Source organism: Lontra canadensis, unplaced genomic scaffold, assembly GCF_010015895.1.
Source record: "Lontra canadensis isolate GAN:19392208 unplaced genomic scaffold, GSC_riverotter_1.0 scaffold15, whole genome shotgun sequence".
Taxonomy (NCBI): domain Eukaryota; kingdom Metazoa; phylum Chordata; class Mammalia; order Carnivora; family Mustelidae; genus Lontra; species Lontra canadensis.
In genome coordinates, this window is record NW_022631009.1 from 16,884,768 (window position 1) to 16,908,491 (window position 23,724).

At 33.9% G+C, this 23,724-nt stretch overlaps 1 protein-coding gene across 31 annotated transcripts in view; it reads right to left on the reverse strand.

Moving 5' to 3' along the window:
• Window positions 1-23,724, reverse strand: part of RIMS2 (regulating synaptic membrane exocytosis 2) — a 586,269-nt gene that overhangs the window by 443,639 nt on the left and 118,906 nt on the right. For 19 of the 31 annotated variants that reach the window (XM_032858499.1, XM_032858498.1, XM_032858497.1 and 16 more), the window contains one exon: window positions 10,936-10,947. The exons of the other annotated variants lie outside the window; for them this stretch is intronic. In XM_032858499.1, coding sequence (XP_032714390.1) covers window positions 10,936-10,947 — 12 coding nt within the window. The remainder of the gene's footprint in view (window positions 1-10,935; window positions 10,948-23,724) is intronic. 31 annotated transcript variants of the gene reach the window in all.

The following is a 23,724-nucleotide window of genomic DNA, read 5'->3' on the forward strand; positions in this document are numbered from 1 at the left end:
TAAGAAATAATTTGAATGGTTCTATTTCTCTTTAAAAAATCAAACACAAAATTTTTGACCTTCCCTCAGAGAACTCCAGACTCCATTAGCCTCAAAGGTAAATTCTATCACTGTTTAAAGAAGAAATAAAACGAACTTTCGAAATAGAGAAGGAATAAAATCATTCATTTTATGAGGTCAACATAACCTTGAAACCAAAACTAGAAAAGAACACAGAAGAACAGAAAAGTATAGAACATTATCCTTCATGAACATCGATGGAGAAGTCCTCAACAAAACACTAGCAAATCAAATCCAAAATTACATGCATATATTTTAAGAATATTATATCATAACCCAGTGAGTTTTATCCCAAGTATGCATGATTGCTCATGAAAATCCAAGATTTTGATTTACCACATAACAGATTCAAGGAGAAAAATCATGTGATGCTATCAGTAACATGTCTCGGTGACTAGCCTTAGAATTGAACCTGGCCATAAGGTAGCAGAAGACAAGAAAGACAGTTGGATGATTTACAACCCTTAAAGAACAAAAAGTAGGAAGTTGGTAGGTCAAGAAAGCTCTGAATAAAACTGAGTTAAATCTGCAACAGAAATGGAAAACCTGCTTGCACAGGAGTTTTGGGGGTAGGAGGAAGAACTTGAAAGTAATCATACAATTATAAAGTAAATTTTAAAATACAAAAAAATGACAAGTTACATAGGTTATTTTAATTATTTAAGTGAATAAATTTTTATTTTACATGCTTCTGAAGGTTCTGGCTAATGCAATTAAACAAGAGAAATCATAAAGGAGGGTATAGATGATATTATTTTCATATGGTTTTATATTGCTAAAACTCAAAAGAAACAAATGGCAAACTCTGAGAAGCAGTATTATTCAGAAAGGTGACTATGTACGATAACATACAAAAATTAATATATTCCTATATAAAAATAAGTGAAAAAAGTAATAAAACATTTCATTTATAATTTTAAAATAAATTATTGAGAAGTACGCAAAATTAGTATAAATACTACTGAGGGATATAAATCAAAAACCATATTCTAATTTTGAATATAATGACTTCATATCATATAGATGGCAATTCTTCCCAAATTTATTTGTAATTAAATATGATTATGGTTTATTTAGGACTAAACAAATTGATTCTAACTAACAGAAGGAAAAACAAACAAGCAAGTATAGCCAGGAGAAAACATTGTAACCTTGGAGTGGAAAAGAATACCTTATAATACAAAAAGCATTAACCAATAAAGAAAAAGCTAATAAACTGGAGTTCCTCAAAATTAACTTTTTCTGTTCTCCAAAATACACCATTAAAAATTGAAAAAGCAAGCCATGGAAAGGGAGAAAATATTCTTAATACATATATCTGATACTTGTATCTAGAGTATGGAGAAAACTCTTGCAAATCAATAATGAAAAGACAATAGGCAAAAGATGTAAGAAGACATTTCACAAAAGAATAGGAATGACCAATAAACACTAATGGTGCTCAACATCATTAGACATTCAGGAAATAAAAATAAAAACCGAATCACTTTGTGCTCACACCAAATGCTGTAAGGTTGTGGAGTAACTAAAACTTTCATATATTGCTCATGGAAGTGTAAAATTGTACATGAACTTTGGAAAACTGTTTGTAATAGAAGTTCAATGTGTATCTCACTTTTCGCAACTCTGCTCTTCAGTATTTATCAAAGAGAAATAAAATTATATGCCCACAAAAGACCTGGAATAATATTTATAGCACCTCTGTATTTTGTATTAAAGGGAATCTAGGAAGTAGTCCTTTGGACTTTCAGTAAACACCTCGTTAGTTACAAATATTCATCATTTGAGCTCATTAGATTAAAACCAAATGTGTCAATTCAAATGGGATTCTCCTATCCCCCCTTCCATCATGGGTTCCATCCTCCCTATGTTTCCTGACACAGTATCAGAGAAATAAACAGCTCTTTCAGGTATACGACAGAACCTGTCTTTATCTTTAAAAATATAAATCCCACCTCTACATTTTTATATACTTTAAGTTTTAGAAACACTTGAAACAATATTTTGAAAATAAATGCATTGTCTTAAAACACAGTATGGCCAAAAGTGATAGTATGTAAGTTATCCTTCTTTATCTTCTAAGACATATATCACTTTGCAGTGAACTTGCTATACAAGCTGTTTCTAAATGGTCATGTGAAAAAAACACAAAGTTATCATAAAATTCTGTAAAAGGGAATGGAACTTTGGGGTTTATTTTCCTTTTCTAGCCCTTTGTCCTCTGGCTCCGTATTTTAAAACATACTCAAACTTCCAGTGTTTGGTAAAACATCTTGCTTCAATATGAAAACACAATAATAAAAGTACTTTTGATGATTTTAGGACCTAAACACAACACAGAGCTTTCCTCTTCTTTGAGAGCAGGACAAAGAGAAGGAAATACAAGCAGCTTCTAAATATGAAAAAATGCTCAACATCCCTCACCATAAGATAAGTGCAAGATAAAATTACAATCAACTTGGTAAAGATAAAAAAGATGGATATATCGTGTTATCAAGGATGTGAGAACCAGCACCCTCACATACATAGTGGAAATATAAATTAATGCAAGCTTTAGAGAGGGCAATTTGGCATACTGAGCAAAATTTCAAATGTTTTACAATTCCATCTCAAGGAATTTATTCTACAGCAATATTTGCATATATGCAATGCGACATATGTTAAAAATGGGTTTATAATAGCAAAAGATCATATATAATCTGATTAAATAAACTGTGGCATATCCATACATGTAATAATGGATTCATTAAGATAAATGTGATCATTCTATATGTTTCAATATGGGAAAATTTCCAAGCTATGCAAGTAAGAGGTAAAATTAAAAGTGCAGAATATTTGTGTAAGAACTGTATGCCCATCAATATATCTCACAGTATATAAAAGAAAATGCTAACTGGCTACCTGTAGAGAAAAGAATGGAGATACTGGGAAACTAGGAGACTAAGGACCAGGGATGGGAAAGAAACTTAGTTTAGCTATCTATGTTTTTTATATCTTTTGAATTTTGTACCACATCCCTCGGTTACTTACCCAAATACATAATAACGTTCTTTAAAATAAGTTAAACAACAGTTGGCCGGTTAGCTCAGTTGGTTAGAGCGTGGTGCTGATAAAATAAGTTAAACATTGTATATAGTGTAATATGGCGGTGAGGCAGAGCTATATTGTAGAGAGACATAGGAATCGGAGGACAGGATAGGACCAGAGGAAGAGTTAAAGGAACTGAAAAGGGCCTTTTGTGTGGGAGGAGCCCTGAGAATAGAGACGGCTGTCAAGGAAGAGGAAAATGGAGGGATCATGGCTATAAGTCATAAGTGTTTCCTACCGGGGATAAGGACTCACAAGCAGCTCCATATAAAAAAGAACTGGTCCAGTTTTCACTGCCTCTGTCCTAGTCAGACAAATTAAACCAGGGCCTTCAGAGACCTAAGGAGGCCCAACAGGGGAAGAACATATTCAGGACAGTTAGATCATTACTGGACCCAATGACTATCACAGAGCCATCACCAAACCAATTATCATATACTGTTCTATTTCATCTTTTATGTTAAAATATAATAGATTCTCTTATTTTTTTTAAATATGATAATGGGTTTTACTTCCCTTTTTGGCACTTAGGAAGGAGGGTCCTCAGAGTCCTGGGGAAAGAATCAATAATCAAAGGTTTGTAGGCACTGTTCTTATATACTTATTTATTGCCCCCATTTTTTTTCTTTCTCTCCTTTTTTTTATTTTTTATTTTTTATTTTTTTGGTTTATATCTAAATTCCAGTTAGGTAACATACAGTGTAGTATTACCTTCAGATGTACTTTCAGGTGTACAATATAGTGATTCAACACTTACATACAATTCCCTACAATTCATTGCCATTAAGTGCTCTCCTTAATCCCTATCACCTGTTTAACCCATCTTCCCTCCCCCCTGCCCTCTGGAACCTGGCAGTTTTTTCTCTAGAATTAAGAGTCTCTTTCTTGGTTTGCCTCTCTTTTTTCCCCTCTCCCTTTGCTCATCTGTATTGTTTCTTAGACTCACAGGTAAATAAAATCATTATGGTATTTGTCTTTTCTCTGATTGAATTATTTCACTTGGCACAGTACTATCTAGTTCTACCCATGTCATTGTCCTGAATAGCCAAAGGAACCTCAAAAAAGAAAAACAAAGATGGAGCCATCATAATTCCAGACTTGTTATATTATATTAAGTTATATTAACTTACATTATAAAGCTGTACTGATCAAAACAGTATGGTACTGGCACAAAAATAAACACATAGATCAATGGAACAGAACTGAAAAACAGAAATGAACCCACAACTATATGGTCAATTTATCTTTGACAAAGCAGGAAAGACTATGCAATGGGGGGAAAAAAACAGTCTTCAACAACTGATGTTGGGAAAACTGGACAGCAACATGCAAAGAGATGAAACTGGACCACTTTCTTACCATCAAACACACAAATAAATTCAAAATGGATGAAAGACCTAAATGTGAGATGTGAAACCATAAAAATCCTAAAGGAGAACACAGGCAGTATCATCTTTGACATCGTCTGTAGCAACTTCTTTCTAGAAATGAAATGTTTCCCTTCCCTGAGGCAAGGGAAACAGAAGCAAAAATAAAACTGTTGGGACTTCATCAAAATAAAAAGTTACGCACAGCAAAGGAAACAATCAACAAAACTAAAAGGCAGCCTACAGAATGGGAGAAGATATTTGCAAATGACATATCTGATCAAGGGTTAGTATCTAAAATCTAAAGAACTTATGAAACTCAATACCCCAAAAATGAATAATCTAGTCAAGAAATGGGCAGAAGACATGAACAGACATTTTTCCAAAGAAGACACACAGATAGCCAGCAGACACAGGAAAAGATGCTCAACATCATTGATAATCAAGGAAATACAGATCAAAACCAAATGAGGTATCACCTCACACCTGCCAGAATGACTAAAATCAACGGCACAAGAAACAGATGTTGATGAGGATGTGGGAGAAAGGGGAACCGTCTTACACTGTTGGTGGGAACGCAAAGTGGTGTAGCCACGGAGGAAAATGGTATAGAGATTCCTCAGAAAGTTAAAAACAGAACTACCCTATGACCCAGCAATTACACTACTACATATTTACTCAAAGAATACAAAAAATACTAATTCAAAGGCATACATGCACCCTGACACTTACAGCAGCAGCATCTACAATAGCCAAATTATGGAAACAGCCCAAGTGTCCATCAACACATGAATGGATAAAGAAGATGTGGTATCTATATTTAATGGACTATTACTTAGCCATAAAAATATTTAAAAAAAAAAGAATATTACCTGCATTTTAGAGATGAGGAAAGTAAGGCTTATAGTAGTGATGTAACTGCCCCAAATAATATAGTTAGTAACGTGACAGAGGCTGGCTTTAAACTTGGGCATTCTGCAAGTAGAGTTTTTGTTCTTAACCATTTTGTGTTGCATCCCACCTCAGACCCTATTAGGACTCCCACCACTCACTGTTAATAGAAGTTGTCATGAGAATGACAATGAAAAGTTTATCATAATGCTCTTCACACATAACAATTATTCAATGAAGTTAATAAACACCTCTTTCTTGGTGTCCTAAAAGCTCTTCAAACTCCGTATCGCTGTAACTATAATCACTGCTATCCCTTCCTGCCCCAAATATGCCCTCTATCTTCCACAAGCTGGCTTCAGCACAAATATCTTCATTCAATGCAAAAATCTAGTTGTAATCCTATACTACTCTTTATCATCCTCTCTATTCAACCACTGAACTTCTCATTTTTAACTCTCAACTCTCACATCACTTAACTCTCAACTCTGATCACATAGTACAGCCAATGACACTCTCTCCTATTTCAGGAGCTCATAAACTCTCATCTATGGCACTTAGTATAATTATGGGAGCCTCACAGAGGATCAAGAAACAGGTCTCCTTTTAGTTGTAGATTCAACAGAATGGAATACCTGATTGGAATGATTGGATCAAAGCAAAAGTTAGCTACAGGTGGAGAAGTAGCAAAATACATAATCAAAATGTACGACCTGTCTCTGCTCCCAAGAAGTTAGCAATGCTGCAACTGTAACTATACCTCATGATCTCTCTAACTTCTTTTGATCTCTATCCAAGCCAAACTGAGAGTCACTTTAAATCAGTTCTTATTAGTAACATGACCTCCCCAAACCTCCAACATGTTATAGTTACCAGGATTTTCACTTGTCCCATATACTCTTTATAATTTCCCTGTAGGATATTTTATCCTACAGATATGGCATTTCACAGAATTTCCACAATGTGAGTTTTAATCCCTTTTTATAAGAGACCTAAATGAGATTTCCAAAGTTCATTTGCCCACTTACAAAAACTAGGCAAGTCATCAGGTGAATGATTTTTAAGATTATAAATTTTTCACTGAATTTTGAATATATAATATATCCAAGTAAATATTCAGCAGTCCCTGTATTTTTTATTGGTGTGACTTTTATTCCTATCTTTTAAATTATGCACAGTATTTTCCCAGCTCTACAATTTCCCTGTCTTTCAATTTCCCCTAATCAAAACTCTTCTTGCCTTTTTTTTTAGTTGAAGTATAATTAGCATACAATGTTATATTAGTCACAGCTGTACAATATATTGATTTGACAATTCTGTACATTATTCAGTGCTTACCACTGTAAGTGTAGTCACCATCTGTCACTATACAATGTAATTACAATATTATTATTTCCCCTATGTCGTACTTTTCATCTCTGTGACTTACTTATTTTGTAACTGGAAGCCTGTCTCTCTTAATCCCCTTTACCTATTTTCACCCATTCCCTTCAGCTCTCCCTGTTTTCTAAATGCATTTTTCCATATTTCTGTTGTAAGGTATGTCATCTAAATAATATTGTTCAAAATACTTCTATTTTGCTAACAAAAACTTTGGAGGTTTGAATAGTATTCTTACTGAAAAAGTACAAATTCTGGTCTTTGTCAGACTTATAAGAGGCAGCATAGTGGTAGCATTTTAACTTATGATTCTATTATAAAAGTTGGCCCTAACAGAGCTCTTCTATTAAATTTCTAGAACAATTTCATTAATATCATATACATGTTATTTTATTATCAAATAGAAATGCAGAAGCAAATAAGTTAATTTATTACTGTTAAGACAGTATCTATTGAAATGCAGCTCTGTACAGCTATTGCCCAGATGAAATGGAACAAATATACTATAAACATACTTTCTTGCTGAATTGCAACTCCAAATGAGAACTACAATGAGCAGCTAGATGAAAACATAGGTATGGTAGCCTTAATAATGAGCTTAAATCAGAAAAAGCATCAAATTTCAGGGAAAACCAAGCACTTTGTTGTGAATATCACAGCTACAGCTGCAACCCAACAGATAACTTTTCTGCTTCTGAAATGTGAGAAACACTACACATCACATGTCATCCTTCCACACCCTTCATTTCAGTAACAATAACCACTAGTAACACTGGCATCCTAAGAGAAGTCATCACTGTTGTAAAAAAAAGAAAGAGGATCCTCATTAAAGTGGTCTTTATATAAACAGATGATTTTATCACTAGACAGTGAAATGAGCATCACTTTGTTCCCAAAGCTATAATTTCATTTTACTCTCACTAGACATGAATAGGTCAGTGTTTATTACAAGATAAACAGAGATATGTTCTAACCTATGGCAAATAATTTACCATAGAGCTTTAGTTTCCTTATTTGTTCCACACAAAATTCAAAGAAACATCCAAATTATATTTTAAAAAATAATTCGATCCCTTTTTCTTTGATTCCATGTGAAATAGGATAAATTCATATTTAAGAAAATATTCTCTCTAAAACAACATATTCACATTAATTTACTATTTGTAACCTGAGATAATTCATATATAATATATAAGCAGACATGTTAAGTGACCCTAAGTCTTCAAACACTTACAGAGGCAAAAGCAAATAGATTAGTATCTAGACAGTGATCAACACATATTTCTTTCTTCCAGTTCCATACTTCTGAAGAACACTCTGGATATTTGTAGGGTTTCCCTGCTGCACATTACATCTCTACTAAGGTCTCCATTAGGAATGCTTTTGTCTATAAGTAACAGAAAATCTGACTTCTAGTGACAAGAATTAATTGAGGATGGGTACTTCTCTCCCACTGAAGAAAGCTGTCCAATACTATTAAACCAGGAGCTCAGAAAAGGTCATGCACCTCATGATTCCAATACTCTTGGCTTTTCCCTCATCTTCACAACGGCTGGTAAAGCCCAAGATAACACTTCTGCATTAAAAGGTAGTGCCACTTTAAAAAAAAAAAAAAAAAGGTAGTGCCAGCTATATCTTTCATTCTTTATCACGACTTTCTAGAAGCTCTCATAAACTTTCTTACACCTCATTTCCTAGAACTGTGTCACAGCCACAGAACTGTGTCCCAGTTGCAGAGAAATCTAGAAATTTTTATATTTTTCAGGTCCTTCCATTGGGGATTGCAAGAGAGAAGGAAGTCAGGCTAGCCATTGAAAAGGTTCTAGAACAGTCTGCTCTTCAACTAGTCAACGGCCCACATGTGTGTATACATATATACATACACACATGTTTATATGTATACATATATATGTATGCATAATATATGTATGTATACATGTACACACACACACACACGTATACACATTACTCATAACACATTTCGCTCCCTCCCAAAAGGAGACAGTCCCAAAGTCTCATCTAGTTACAAAATCTGGCTCTGAATCCAGGATCTCTGAGGTAGAGCAAATCTTTCCATCAAGGTCAAGTGTACCTCATTATAGACCACTGACTACACACTGAAAGACAAGTTACCTGTTCCCAGCACACGCAATACACAATGATGGAGAAAGAACAGAGGGACTGCAACAGAAACTCTCATCCAGAACAGGAAGAATCAGAAAGATACAGTGGTCAACTATATAGCACCCAGCAATCCCTACATGGACGTACCTTCATTTCTTTGGTCACCCTATCTGGTAGCCCCTGATTCAGCTGTCTCCCTTGACTGTTATCATTCATGTCCCCTTGTTCTGCCCTTTGGGAGGGTGTCCCTTGTCCATTATTCTCCTGGGCTGCATAAGAGACTGGCCCTGGTGAGTGTAGCTTTCCTGCATTCCATACAGCTTGTATCTCCATGACTAGTCTACACATCACACAGCTCCTGTGAGGTCAGGGTAGCGCCTTAAAGGCTGACTAGTCACAGGATGTTTGCTACCCATGCTTGGGGTTTCTTTAGCCACTAGCTATATATGGCTATTTAAATTTAATTAAAATTATACAAAATTTCCATTACAGTTCTTCAGCCACACTCACCACATTTCATGGGTTCAATAGCGACCTGTGATGAGAACCTTCCACATTGATGTTAAAGATATAAAACACTGTCATCGTTGGTGAAAGTTCTATTAAACAGGGCTGCATAAAAGAGTGTCATTAAAAAGTCCTGTTGAATTTTATTTGCTATGTTCCAAACCCACATAAAATTCACATACTTTTATCTGTTAGCCTCTCTGTGGTTTAAAATACAAACTGTTATATTACGAAATCTTGTCAGTACATGAACGTCATTTCAGTACCTAAGTTATCACTGAAAGTCTCATTTCTGGGATAGGTGTCAGAATTCATTCTGAAAACTACAGATGACAATCAAACTATTATGTAGCCTGTGTTAACTCTGCACACAAAAGTAGCACAAGAGATTCTAAAGGTTTTGAATTGCCTGACTTACACTAATAAAGTTGGCTGGTGGAAAGCTGGTGGGTTCTCTAGGGAACCTGCCCTGAATTGAGGATGATGTACAGTCTGGGGTAGGTTCTACAATAATTGCCTGTATATCCTCAAAACTGCCTTAAAAATTTAGTAGATTTCCTATAGCTTAAAAAAAAAAGAAGAAGAAGGAAGTCACAGTATCTTTCCTTCTGCTCAGAGATTTCATTCTAAACCCGTATCAGTATTTGCCAACACTCCTATTATCCCAACCAAGTAACTGAAAACTGAACAGAATAAAAATGTTCCAACCAACAAAAAAGAAGGTACTGTTGGAAGATATCAGCTAAAGGATCTCTCTTTGGGTTTTATGCCAATTTGAATTTGGAAAGCTTGAAAAGACTTCAAGTTTTAGTATGACTCATCAAAAGACTCAGAATAGGAAGATTTTATCTATGTTTGCAGGAAGTTACCAGTCTCCAGAGCAGATCCAAACCCAAATCAGACTTCTGCAGACTTTAGCAGATTATTCAAATCCTGCCTGTGGCCAAATTCTATATACCTGAGTATTTTAAAATTATAATTATATCTAATATCCAACATGAGGATATAAGATAGCTAATTTTGCCAATCTCTAAAACATATTATTGATAAAAATAAAAACATATCAAATGTTCAGATCAACTATAAACATACGCTTCAGAAAATCCATGCTCAATGTTATTGAGACTCATTATTACAAAGATTACATCTTTATATTAACTCAGAAACTTGAAAACTCTGACCAATACAATGAGTTTAGAGAACCATAATAAGATGAAAGAAATTCTTATCACAATGAAGAATGCTAGAATATTTCCTTTAAGAAAAATACGAAACCAAAGAGGCAAGCTTTTTTAAGAGTCAAATAAAGTAATCAAATTTTCATCTATAATATAATAAAATGTGTTTATCAGTAAAATCAGATAACATGCTTAAAATATATCAACATATAGCAATTACCATGCACTACAGCTGTAACAAAACACTTAGAAGTGTATAAATTAAATATAGCTAACAAATTAAAATTAGCAATAATAACAGCAAGAAAAAAATAATATTAGACAGAAAAAAAGACTCTAACCACTTTGTCCTCCTGGTGTGAAATCCACGAAAGCAAGTTAGAAAGGACAGAAAAGACAAAACAAAAAAAATAGTAATTAATTCCATTCTTAAAACAAGTAAGAGTTTTTAAGAGTTTGTTAGTGAAATAAAAATTCTGAAAAAGTCTGTTACATTTTGACTGAAATATAAACATTTTAAAAGGAAAATTTTTTCCACACATTTCAAGCAAGAGCATGCCATATACTAGAATATATAAAGATATATAAACAATAGTTTCTATAAAAGCAAATTAAATATACAAACATCAGAAAAATGAAAATGTTCTTTCCATAAATAAAATCCCAATTAAATACTCAATTAATCCAAAGAGAGAAACTGAACAATGTTAAAGAAAATAGCTTTTTAAGTACAGAGACAATAAAACACAGCATCACTGTTTATCTTTAATTTCATCGTATACTGTCAAAAGTAGATAAAATTTTATATGAATTATGCATATTGCTTCTAAAAGTTATTTCTGTCCCATTAATTTAGAAACCTTCTAACCTTTATAACAAAAAATAAAAAATTAGAAAAAATTAAAGATAAGACACTATTGATTAATAAAATGGCAAGATGCATGATTTGGTCAAGGGAACACATTTAGATATAGTTAAAAACTATTGCATCTCTCGTTACTTAAATATAATGATAACTGTAAAAGTGGTAATATAATAATAATGATCTGATATAAGAATATATAAATTAAAAATTAAAATCATGTGTTTTGAAGTATCACTGCTTCTCTGAAGTTATGGTTAGCCGTATATAATACTTGTGACTAAGAGGAAGGACTAAGAGAGACCTATCTTAAAATTCCACCTCTTTTTTAAGTAATATTTCTACCTGTATACCTTATGTAATTTTCTTAAACTCTCTAATCCTTTATCTACAAAATAGAGAATCAATATTTACTTTATAGGATTTTCTGAAATAAAATAACATGGAAAGCTCTCAATACAGTGCCTGGCATAGAGTTCTATATCTAATATTCTAACCTACTGAAACACAGGATATTGCCTAGAAGGGACAGAATTGCATTCTTTACATTATACTGTGCTCTTGATTGCTTCATTTGTTACAAATGGTAAAGATCATATAAAAGCTATTGTGCACCACCCAGGACATCTATTGCTAATCATTTAGTCCAACAAAAATCATTTATGAAGCACTCAGTTTATTTGTATCATGCACTAAACTAGATTTCTGGGACATAAAAACTAAGTAAGACAGTTTCTGCCATCAAAGAACTAAATGTATTAAGAGAAAGAAAACCATGCAGAATGGAGAGACCTCTGGAAGCAGGAAAACAACAAAGCACTATAGAAACAGGAATGATGGAGGAGATAACAAGACTTTACGAAAAAGGATTAAGAGAAAGTTTCTGAGATGTAAGCAGGTGTTTAAAGAATAAAGAAGAGAATGTCAAGCAAGACCAGTAAGGAAGAATATTTTATGCAAAGAACATGAAATATGCAAAAAGCACAAAAGCACAAACAAGACTGGTATATTTGGAATACAAGTATGAGGGAATGACTAGATTATAACTGATATGTTTGAACTGAAGTCTCCATGAATAACTAAAAGCATCACACTTTAACGAAAATTAATTCACACAGCAGAAACTTAAAAAATGAAACAAAATGAAGTTATAACTAACGAATTTGCCAAGTTAATTCCTCTGAACAGGTAAATTAAATTTCAGCTATAACATTTACATGAAAAACTTAGCTATAAAACATTATGAAATACTGTTGCCATCATATCTTTATTATCTGTCAACAGGAATAAAAAATAAACAAAAAACCTATCATATGATTTATAAATAAGGCATAATATCATTACCTACTACTGACTGAGTCTTCAACTGTGTGACAAAGTGCACACTGATTGGAAGGAAACAAATCTGGAAGCTGAGAGAACAATTAAGCAGATACCAAAATATGGGGTGTCTGGGTGGCCCAGTTAACCATCTACCTTTGGCTCAGGTCATGATCCCAGGGTCCTAGCATCAAGCCCCAGGTCCAGCTCCCTGCTCAGCAGGGCATCTGCTTCCCCATCTCCTGCCCCTCCTCCCACTCATGCACTCTCTCACTCTCTCAAATAAATAAATAAAATCTTTTAAAAAAAAGATATTGAAATTTTGGGGTAAGAAACAAACGTGAGAGCAGTGTGAACTACAGTAGTAGCAAGAGAAATGGAGAGAAGTAGACTGATTTACGAGATACTGAGAAGTAAGGCTATTAATACTTGAATGAAGAAGTAGAGGAGGACTCCAAGTCTGGCTTGGACAACTGGAAAGAACCATTCCTTGAAAGAAGAAACACATGAGAAACACACTTGGAAAATAATGAATTCAGGTACAGACAAGGTGAATTTGAGGTGCCAATTAATACATGCAAACAGAGATTTTTCAGTAGGAACTATATAGGTGGATCTGGAGCTCCAAAGCTAGTGAAATCATATCTGTAAATCATCAACATGCACCCAGTATTTGAAGCTATAGGAGTCTATAAAATCCCCCCGGAAATTGTTAGAAGAAAAGGAAGAATGACCCCTAATCAAAATGGTCCTTCTCTTTATACTAGCAAGCCTTCCAAGAAAAGAAATTCAAAACAGATTTTACTTTTTTTTTTAAGAGATTTTATTTATTTATTTATTTATTTATTTATTTATTTATTTGACAAACAGAGATCACAAGTAGGCAGAGAGACTGGCAAAGAGGGAGAGAGGAGGGAGCAGGTTCCCTGCTGAGCAGAGAGCCTGAAGCGGGGCTCAATCCCAGGACCCTGAGATCATTATCCGAGTCGAAGGCAGAGGCTTTAACCCACTGAGCCACCCAGGCGCCTCCAGATTTTACTTTCTAATCAGATTTTAGTAATACAATTAAGTCAGAAGTTTCACTGTCACTTCATTTGTCAGAAGTGAAATAAGGCTCATTAGTATACTGGAATTGAGTTGCGTGAAAATCAAAGGGAATGTATAAATATAAAATATTGTCAAGGATCTCAGGGCAAAGAGTGATGAAACATAAAAAATTATATTCTGAAATATAAAATATAAATATATGAAACATAAGAAATAACTTGCTGTGGAGAAATATTTTTATTTGAAGCATATAGATAATTTGAATTTTAAAATGTTCTTTAGGGGCACCCGGGTGGCTCAGTTGGCTAAGCATCCAACTCTTGATTTCATGATCTCAGGGGCGTGAAATCAAGTCCCATGTCAGGCTTCATGCTAAATGTGGAGCCTGGTTAAGATTCTCTCCCTCCCTCTCCCTCAGCCCCTAGCTCCCTTCTCTCTCTTCCTCTTCTTAAATAAATAATGTGATCTTTAAAAGTGAATTTAATTGACCAATAAATTATTTCAGATCATATTTACTAGACTTGAAAACTCTAATAACTTAAGAGTATGTCCAAAAGTTATTTATTTAAAGTTTAATAGTACAAACATATTTTTATTTAAAACTTCTTTTAAAAAGCTATTAAAAATGTATTTTATTTTCAAATAATTTTATACTCACCATTTATCCCCATACTCACCTCTCCCTATGGCCCTCCTTACTATCTTATCACTTCTGCTAATAACCAATTTACATTGCCTCTCCTGAAGATCAACTGAAGTGTTAATCTACCTTCTCATTATCATCTGTCAGTGACTATTCTTTATATAACTTTCCATTATTAGTTCCCCAGTCACCTGCCAAACAAATGTCAGTTTCCCTCAGACTCCTCCTCTAGATATTCAATCACAGGGTGCCTGGGTGGCTCAGTCGGTTAAGCATCGGGGTCTTGATTTCAGCTCAGGTCATGATCTCAGGGTCATGACACTGAGCCCTACACTGGGCTCTGCATTCCCAGCACAGAGTCCGCTTGAGATTCTTTCCCCCTTCTCTTCCCTCCCCCTCTGCTCCTCCCCCTGCTCACATGCTCTCTCTCACTCACTCTCTCACCCTCAAATAAATCAATAAAATGTCTAGTCAGTCTTTCTCCTACTGCTTCGTTCTCTGTATTGCCAAAAAGATAGATCCCTCCCTCTATATCAATGCGATATACTTTCCATAGTTAAACTACCATCACATCTCTCTCTTCTTGCCTACCTTTTATAACCAATCCTAAACCACCTCTCACACCAATACAATATTACTCCATCTTCTCTGTAAAGTCTAATCCCTTCTTCCAAGAATAGCAACAATTACATAGTGCTTATACAATTTATCTTTTTTACTCATTTGTTTGCAAGTTTGCACTGCCATCTTCAAAAAAAACATTGTTACGGTGCTGAGTGGCAGCAAGGAGCTGAATCAAAAGACAATGCCTATTCCAGAATAAGATGATAAATTAACAGTAAATGAGGGGACTGAGAGAAATAGAGTCACTTAATAGTAAAATATAAAGAGTACTAGATTAGAAGTGTTCAGCATCCACGGCAGCACCAAATTGACATGAGTTACCCAAAGAAAGCATCATGGGGAGATGATACTTAAATCCAGGAAAAAAAGAGTAAATGTTCATCAGGTGGATAAGGGTTAGAGGTAGGAGCAGGGTCCAGGGGAAAGCAGAGCTGTAATTCAGATTGAAGTGGCAGGGTAAGCAAAAGCACAAGAAATAAATACAAATAGTGTAGTTTGGCTGGGGCTTACAGAATGGAGTGAAGCACATGCCTTGAGTTAGGCAGAGTACGAATCAGAGGGTCCTTTACGCCAGTAGAAACTTCAGGAGTCATCAAAAAATGAGTCATCTTTAAATAGGTTTTAAGCAGAAGGTAAAATAATCAGATTTGCATTTTACAAATACCACAATAGCAATATGTGAAGTATGTGTATGAGGAATCGAGACAAGAGCAGAGAGACCCATGAGGAACTGACATTAGTCCAGGTGAAAGAAAAGCCCAAATAAGACCGCAATTAGTAGTTCATAAAGGTAATGAGGAAATGATCGTTTCCAAACATTGTGAGTAAAGATGGGTGATAGAGAGACCTGAAAGTATTCCTGGTTTTTTGGTTTAGGTGACAAAGTAGATAGTGGTGCCGTTCAAAATTTGAAAGTTACAGAAGGAATAGATCTAGGGGTTGTTCCAGTGATATAAAATACACAGCCTGTTCTGACCCAAGTAAGATTCAGTGCTATTCTAATATATTCATTGAAAGGAAAATAAAAAGACAGAGATTCTTCAAAAGAAGAAGCTTATATCCTTTTTTTTTTTTTCCCCAATTGGGTCACACTTTGATTTATTTAGATATACAAAAAAAAAGGCATATATTTGCATATACAACTTAAAGAGTTTAAATATATGAATACATCCATGAAACCATCACCACAATGCAGTTAACAGACATATCTGTCACCTCCAAATGTTCCTTTGTGACCCCTGTTGCTTTTTCTTTTTATGTATCAGGATTATTTTTAACTTGAAAATTTAAAAAAAACATTGTTTCAGATAAGAGCTCATTTATTCTTTTGCTCATGTTTGAAGCTAAATATTTTCTTGGGATTGTTTGAAAAAGAATTGGGTGAGATTTACTGTGTATTCTACCTAAAAAGGATAGAGTAATTCATAACTATTTCTAACCCTCCTCTCACATATTGTCTGTATTCCCTTCCCTTTGTGCTCCCCTACCTAGTGTCTTTTTAACTATGCTATGCTGCAGTTTTGGTGATATCCTGAATTTCTTTATCTATTAAACTACCATATAGTCTACTTTTATGATTAGAATTCATTGCAGATGCTATTATTAATCTTCCCCGTACAAGCTAAGTAAAATCTATTGAAACTGGTGCTCATCTTATCCACTGATAAGGAGCTTACTTCATTTATTGATGAGGATATTAGGTACTGAGTAGGATTCTTACTTTCTCCCCAAGTGGTTAGGACCAAGTAGACAGCAGTAGACAGCAAGCTTTCAAATGCACATTAACCAAGTATTGGTTAACAATATGCCATTCATCAAGAATACCTATGTACCTGTTATTTATCGGTAGTCTAAATATATTTTTTCTTTTCTCCAAAATAAACTCCTAAAACCATGTACCCTTCACACATTTTTAGGATAACATTTACATTTTAAGTTTAAATAGTTAGAAAGGACGCATTTTCAGATATGTTGTATATTGTAGGTATGTTTCAATTACATTTTTATCAAATCCTGGATCTGCAGATTTACCTCATTCATTATATGGAAAATGCCTACTACATATCCTATTTGGAAAACCAGTCCACATTGAGAAACCATAAGACAAATATGTGTTGTTGTTTTTTTTCTCAGAGTCCAACTTTATTTTTAAATTCAAATAAATGTGGCATTATGGACCACCACGATCATCTCACATCAAAGTTCTAATTCTAAAAAAGAGACATAAGGAACCAGAGTCCCACCAGAAGTCCGCTTGCCTTAAAGAAATAAGATGCTTCTCTTTTCTGTTTTTCTTACAAAATCTCTAACTGCTTTGCCCTCAAGGAACTCTCCCTCAAGACAAGACATTCTAGAATTGTCACTTTGTTTCATGCCCCAGAAATTCTTACATCCTGAGGCAATCCATTATATAAAGACTAGATTCACATTAGGTAGGGTTAAGGAGCAGGCGTTTGATTTGAAGAGCATAAGAGCAATTATAAAAAAGTGAGTTAGAAAGAAAATTCCACAAAACAGAAATGTTCTCAGGTAGATCAATTTTAAGAAAAAAATGAAAGAATACATATGGAAATTTTTGTCCTTTAAGTTATTCACACTCATCTACTCTCCAGAAAGCCTTCCTTCCACAGCAAGTGTACACTACCTCACTCTCAAACCTACTTCCATATACCTCAGAGTATAAAATGCCTATGGAATCATCCAGAGATTCGTGAAGAGAAACAATCCCAACCTGTAACTACAACAGATTTTGTAAGCTTCCTAGCTCTTCTAGGTAATATTACCAACACTGAATCATGCTCTACAGGTGATGGAAGTGGGGGCGGAGCCAGGTAAATAACTATAAATGATGCCCTGTGGAGAAGGAATGAGCTCATGTAAACTTCGCTGAAAATGTCTTTCCTTACGCTCCATTTGCAACATGATTTTGCCTCCTCCCATGATGGTGATATGCATAAGGAAGTATAAAATGTCCTAAGGCTCTGCAAGTTAGACTGTTTCTCACAGTTCCTGTATTATGCTGCACCATTAGGGAGGCTGACATCAATGAGGGAAAATAATTCTTCCTTTTAAATTCAACAACCAATTCAAATAATATTCTCACACCTTCTACATCATTGAGCCTAAAGGCTTAAAATTGAGGTTCCACTTGATGCAGTCATTGGCTTAAGGGTAGTCCTATGAATTATATAATTCTAATAATTAGAATTACATAGTTATAATAATTCTAATAATTGGAATTATAACTAGCTGCTACCCAGCTCTCAAATTCCTATGGACACAGTTCACTAAAACTGTGATGCCCTCAACACTCTCATGTTCCATAAATGTGGGATGGGATAAAAACCAAAGCTTAACGCACAGTGTACTAGATACAGTAACGTAAGAGAATTAATGGAGTTTCTCAGTTCCTTCCTAAAAATTATTTAAGCAGTAAATATATTTGGCTATGTGAATATACTTTCTGGTACTTCAAGCATTACATGAGTTATCTATTTTAAAATTTTAATTTTTAAATTTTAAATTTTAAAATTATAAAATGTCGAACCCAGAAGAGACCTTAGAAATCACAAACTGATGCTTTCGTTTTACAGCTTTTGTGAAACAGAAGCACTAAGACATGAAGTGACAGTTCAAACCAAAGTCATACAATAGCAGGACAGAAACAAAACTAGATTCTTCATCTCAACTTATGCCAGCCTCTTCCTGGAGAATGTTAAGTGTTTCCTGATATACTGGTATGTAGTATATCTATGACATTTAAAAGAAAATTCATATATGATATGCTTGCCTTGGGCATATGGGAACTGATTGTATATTGCACCAGCACACTAGCTAAAGACTTGCCCATAATCACAGTGACCTGAAATTTTTTTTAATTTTATTTATTTATTCTAAATAATCTCTACACCCAGTTGAGGGCTCGAATTCACAAACCCAAGATCAAGAGTTGCATGCTCTTCCAACAGAGCCACCCAGATGCCCTGTGAGTTGAAATTTCTCAAAAAGAAAGAACTACCTGAAGGACTGCAGAAATACTCTAATCATTATTTTTTCTCTCAGCACACAATTAAAAAATTAATCCTTAAAATCATTCATATAAATGATACTTAATGACACTGTTATACAGTAGAAACGTCTATATTATTTCACTCTTAACCATATGATATATTGAACAATGTATGTCAATATATTTTAAGGGACTTGTTTAATGATCATTTGCTTTTATAATCATTCTAAAAGTTATGACTCATTCTGCTTCAAATCTCATAATTTATAGTAAAGAAAAAAATCACATCTATTATATTTGTAAATTAATATAATTCTGAAAAATGTGTATTACTTACTTTCTCAAAGTTAGATATCTTTTAAGCAAATAGTAATCTATTTTTCCCACCAAAAAGCAAAAGAAAGAAAAAACTAATATTGCCATCCTTCGAAGCTTAAAATAATCCTCATTGTAAATTACCTTTCATATCTGCCCTATTAGAATCCCCATTCTATGATTACAAAATAATTTCTTCCTTATGAAGTCATTATTTTTAAATCTGAACTAAATATAAAGCTTTAATTTACAGGGGGTGTCATCTTAAAAGGAAATAAATGAAAGCAATATTTCATAAAAACATATTGTATTGGTATTTCCATATATCCTGCACTACATTTATTCTTGCTGAATCATAAATGTACCTCAAAAGAGTTAATTAATTGTTAAGGATGGCTCCACATGAAAGAGCCTCAAAATTAAAACAAAAGACTCTTTTTATCTTATTCTCATAGAAGATTACTAAAATAATTTTAAAATGCTTTATAATTAAATTTTAAGCTACAAAATACTTGTATTCTCATTATTCTACTTCATAAAAATAGTCTGAGCAAATTTCACTGAGCTTAATCCTTTGGGGCTATGATAAATCAAAAAGTGTATTCAGCATCTATTGAGTCTAAAAGCTTCTTCTATTACATAAGGCAACCAAGCATACACACAATGATCCAATTTAAAAAGAGAAATTGAAAATACTTTTTTCACTTAGAATATAGACAACCTTTATACATATTCTACAAAGGAATGCTCTCTCAAGTAGATTATGAATGAAAATGTAGAAAAACTAATAAAGAAATCCAAAGTTATGCTCTTTGAGCTAAAATCTAGATTATTTTTTCTTATGTTTTATTCCCCAACTACTTCCCTCAGATATAAGAAAAAATATAAGAAAAAATATAAGAAAAATGGGAAATACTWCTTCCAGTTCCTTCTTTCTTCCACAAACCATCCACCAGGCTAATCCACAACATACAGAGTTCTATAGTTGACTACAATAAAACAGACTTTCAAGGGGATTTCCCATTTTTCACTGTATTTAATTTACTAACTAACTGCTCAGCGTCAAGTGACTATACCTTAGAAACCAGAAAATATATAATCAAACCTATAATCTGATTCATTAGAGACTTCTACTTGTGGCCTAAATGGAGTAGCAAGAACAAGATTTCTCCACTTGCCTAGCAATCAAACCTAATGTGGGAAAAACATATGAAGAAGTGGTTTTCAAGGCACTGGGCATCAGGCAAAAAAACACAGAGATAGCTAAAATATGGGAAACAAACAGGATAAGCTCTCGAACTGCCCCCAGCTTATTGCTTGAGAGACTTTTCCAGGCATCAGTTCGCTTGGCAAACATCCTCAAGTGAAGAGAACAAACTGAAAACAAACACTGTGAGGAGGCCAGCACAACTGCATTTCACAGGCCAGTTTACCAGAGAAGAAAAAACTGCAGAGGGAGAACCCCATAGATCTGCGGGGATTCCCTTCAAGTATTCAGCTGGTAATGATGAGTGAGCATGCATGTGAAAAAAAGTCACCTGAAGGGTTAGAGAAAACAGTGGATGTTTCTACCACCCAAACTGGAAGAACTGTTAATTCACGTTGAATAAACACATACAAAATTGGTTAAAGTACTCAGGAGAGAGTCAGGAAAACACATATCATAATGGGAATAATCAATCAAAACCAACCAAAAACTGAGACAGAGATGTTGAAATTAGCAGAAAAGAACACCAAAACAGTTATTACAGAACATTCGTTCCGTATGTACAAAACCTTATGTAGCTCATGGAAGATAGTTTTAAAAAGTCCAAAATTGAAATTTAGACATAAAAACAATGTCTGAGATGAAAAAAAAAGCAGATATGATATTGAAAAAAAAAAAAAAAAAAAAGAGTAAACTCAAAAGCACAATATAGTTAAAATGAAAAGCAAGGAGAAAAATAAAATTTGGTTTAATGAAAAGAACATAAGTGATCTGTAAAACAACTTAAAGCAGCCTAATTAATATATGAGTAATGAGAGTTCCTGAAGGAAAAGAGAGAAAAAAGAAAGCCCAATAAAAATATTTGGTATGTGGTGTGGTGAGCACTGTATATTGTGCAAGACTGATGAATTACATACAGATGTGTACCCCTGAAACAAATAATACATTGTACATTAAAAAAAAAATTTTTTTAAATAATGGCCAAATTTTTCCAAAACCCTACAAAAACTATAAACTCACAAATCAAAAAAGCTCAAAAAAGCTACAAACACAAGAAAGATGAAGAAAAATAAAGAAAGATTATAATTAAGCTTCATGTAACCAGGATAAAAAGAATTATCTTAAAAGCCATTAGACAGGGTGCCTGGGTGGCTCAGTGTGTTAAGCCTCTGCCTTTGACTCAGGTCATGATCCCAGGGTACTGGGATGGAGCCCTGCATCAGGCTCTCTGCTCAGCAGGAAGCCTGCTTCCCCCCACCCCGCTGCCTGCCTCTCTGCCTACTTGTGATTTCTGCCTGTCAAATAAATAAATAAAATCTTAAAAAAAAAAAAAAAAAAGCAATTAGACAAGGGAGCTTGGGTAGTGCATTTGGTTGAGCATTTAACTCTTGGTTTCAGCTTAGGTCATGATCTCAGGATGGTGAGATGGAGCCCCACAGATGGCTCTATGTTCAATGTGGAGTCTGCTTAAGACTCCCTCTGCCCCTCATCCCCACCCCCACCCCATGCTCAATAATAAATAAATAAATCTTTAGGGGAAAAACAGCAATCAGAAAAAAGAACATTGATATACAGAAAAACAAAGATGAGAATGGCATCACATGTCTAATTGGAAACAGTGAAACAACATTTTAAAATACTGAAAGAAAATAACCCTCAATCTAGAATTCTATACCTAGAAAAAAGTTTAAAAAAAAAGCAAAATTTTCAGCAGAAAAGTTTATTCATCATCCACAGACTCACACTACAATAAATATTAAAGGAACTACTTCAGGCAGGTAAAATATGATACCATACAGAAATACAGTACTATGAGAAGAAATTAATAATATTAGAAATGATAAAGACAACAGTAAATATACAATATTTCCTCTAATATTTAAAGCTTTTTAAAAGATGAACTTTTTGGGACGCCTGGGTGGCTCAGTTGGTTAAGTGGCTGCCTTCGGCTCAGGTCATGATCCCAGCGTTCTGGGATCCAGTCCCACATTGGGCTCCTTGCTCGGGAGGGAGCCTGATTCTCCCTCTGCCTCAGCCTGCCACTCTGTCTGCCTGTGCTCACTCTCGCTCGGCTCTCTCTCTGACAAATAAATAAACTATTTAAAAAATAAATTAATCAATTAAATAAAATAAAAGATGAACTTTTTAAACAAAAAAGAATAACTGTGTAATGTCAGGTTATAAAATAAGTAAAAGTAAAATATATCATGCCATAACATAAAGTCCAAAAGAGTAGAAATGGAAATACACTGTTGGAAGGTTCTTATACTATATTATACACAAAATGATATAATATCAGTTAAGCCTGATGATGAAATTTAAAGACTTATACTACTAAAGATTTATGCTACTATCCTGAAGCAATTAATAAAATGACAAAATGAAGAACAGACAAAGCTATAAAACACAGTCACAAAGCTAACGAGGCAAGAAAGGCGATAACCTGGATCATAAAAAGTGCTTGACTAATTCAAAGGAGACTAAAACAAAAAGAAAACAAAAACAAAAATCAGATAGTACAAGTAGAAAAAAAGGAAAATGATATAACCAAACAAATCATATAAGAAATTATATTAAATATAAATTATCTAAGACCCCAATTAAAATGTAGAGATTTTCAGGTTGAATAAGAAAGCAAGGTCCCATTATATGCTGTCTATAAAGAAAATATTTTAAATATGAAGACACGAATTAATCTACAGTAAAAGAGAAAAATGTAAACCACAGTTGGAGTGGCTTTATTAAGATTAGACAAAGTGGATTTCAGAGCAAAGACTATTACCAGGAAAAAAGGAAGCCATATAATGATTTTAAAGGGGTCAATTAAATAATAGAAACATAATAATCTTAAATGTTTATGCATTTAAAAATAGAACTTAATAAAATACATAAAACGAAACCAAAAATACATAGAACTGCAAAAGGAAGGAGACTAATTCAAGTATAGTTGTATATTTCAATATCCTTCTCTTAATAGTTGAGAAAATAAATAAGCAGAAGATCAAAAAGGATACGCTAGACTTGAACAACTGCATCAGCCAACGTGACTTAGAGTACATTTAAAAACACTCCACCAAAAAATTAAAGAACATATGAATATATA